The following is a 1,250-nucleotide window of genomic DNA, read 5'->3' on the forward strand; positions in this document are numbered from 1 at the left end:
GGGGGCCATCCTGGTACCCATGGCTGTTCCCTTTAATTGTTAGTATGTCTGGCCTTCAAAACTGAAGAAGTTGTGAGTCAGGATGAAGCTGGCTAAGGTAATGAGGAAAGAGGTTTTAGGTAGGGCAGCAGGTGATCGGCGTGAAATGAAGTGCTCCATCGCAGTGCGGCCCTGGACGTGCGGGATATTTGTGTATAAGGAAGTGGCATCAATGGTTACAAGGATGGTTTGCAGGGGTAACAGATTGGGTCGTGAAGGCACAAAGTCGGAAGAAACAAGATTTTCAAAAGTACTTCTTCTCAGATACCAATATTTTGCCCCTGTTTGTGTCGGATACACAGATGTCTCAGTCGTTATCACATAATTTGAGTGTAGTGACTGAATCTAGAAAACAGTTTCTTTTGCTTCCCTGTACCCCAAGCATTATGTGCAATGGAGGACTCCTAACAAGACAAACACACAGAGCACAGCCCTCTGTCTTCTCTTGCCGTTTCTGCAGTTCGGGAGCACAGTCCGGAAGTCTGACTCATGTCGACCGGACCGGCAGTGCGAAAATGGTCGACGTGGGTTCGAAGCCGGTGACAGAACGGACTGCTACAGCACGAGCAAAGGTTTTTGTGGGACCCAAACTGATGAAACTCGTACGAGAAAATGGCCTGAAGAAAGGTGACGTACTTAGCGTTGCTCGCCTGGCGGGAATTGTGGCGGCCAAGCAGATGTCCAGCCTTATCCCTCTGTGTCATAACATATCTTTATCCTCTGTGGCTGTGGACTCTGCTCTCAACTGTGTGATTATAACTGGCATGGCAAAGTGTAGAGGGCAGACGGGCATGGAGATGGAAGCTCTCACTGCTGTATCGGTGTCTGCCTTAACAGTGTACGATATGTGCAAAGCTGTGAGTCATGACATTGTGATATCTGAAATAATTCTTCTGGCCAAAAGTGGGGGAACTAGAGGAGACTTCCACCGGACATGAGCATCTGTGTGGGTCAGTGAAATAAGTTAAGTATACCTGGTGTGATGTAGGCAAATTTCAAAGTCTGTTCGTAGTTATCATAAATTATATACACATCGAATTGGCCTGAATATAAGTTGCACCTTTAATTTCAAAAAAGAGAGAAACTTAATTAAAAATAATTTGTCAAGTTGCCCATTTACAAAAGCTTTTCAAAATGTGATTTACCCTTAACCACTTTTTTTGTAGTACACTGTAGATAAATTACACACAAAAACAAAGCTTTCAGTTGCA

At 44.6% G+C, this 1,250-nt stretch overlaps 1 protein-coding gene across 1 annotated transcript; it reads left to right on the forward strand.

Moving 5' to 3' along the window:
* The first annotated feature begins 554 nt into the window (after positions 1-554).
* On the forward strand, positions 555-977 carry LOC124722817 (molybdenum cofactor biosynthesis protein 1-like). The gene has a single exon (XM_047247943.1). It carries the CDS (start codon positions 555-557, stop codon positions 975-977), a length of 423 nt encoding a protein of 140 aa, XP_047103899.1.
* The last annotated feature ends 273 nt before the right edge of the window (positions 978-1,250 follow it).

This window comes from Schistocerca piceifrons, chromosome X (genome assembly GCF_021461385.2).
Source record: "Schistocerca piceifrons isolate TAMUIC-IGC-003096 chromosome X, iqSchPice1.1, whole genome shotgun sequence".
In the NCBI taxonomy this organism is placed as follows: domain Eukaryota; kingdom Metazoa; phylum Arthropoda; class Insecta; order Orthoptera; family Acrididae; genus Schistocerca; species Schistocerca piceifrons.

What these genes read in the sequence shown, in the direction of transcription:
- LOC124722817 (XM_047247943.1), top strand. Translation starts at nt 555, where the DNA reads ATGGTCGACGTGGGTTCGAAGCCGGTGACAGAACGGACTGCTACAGCA.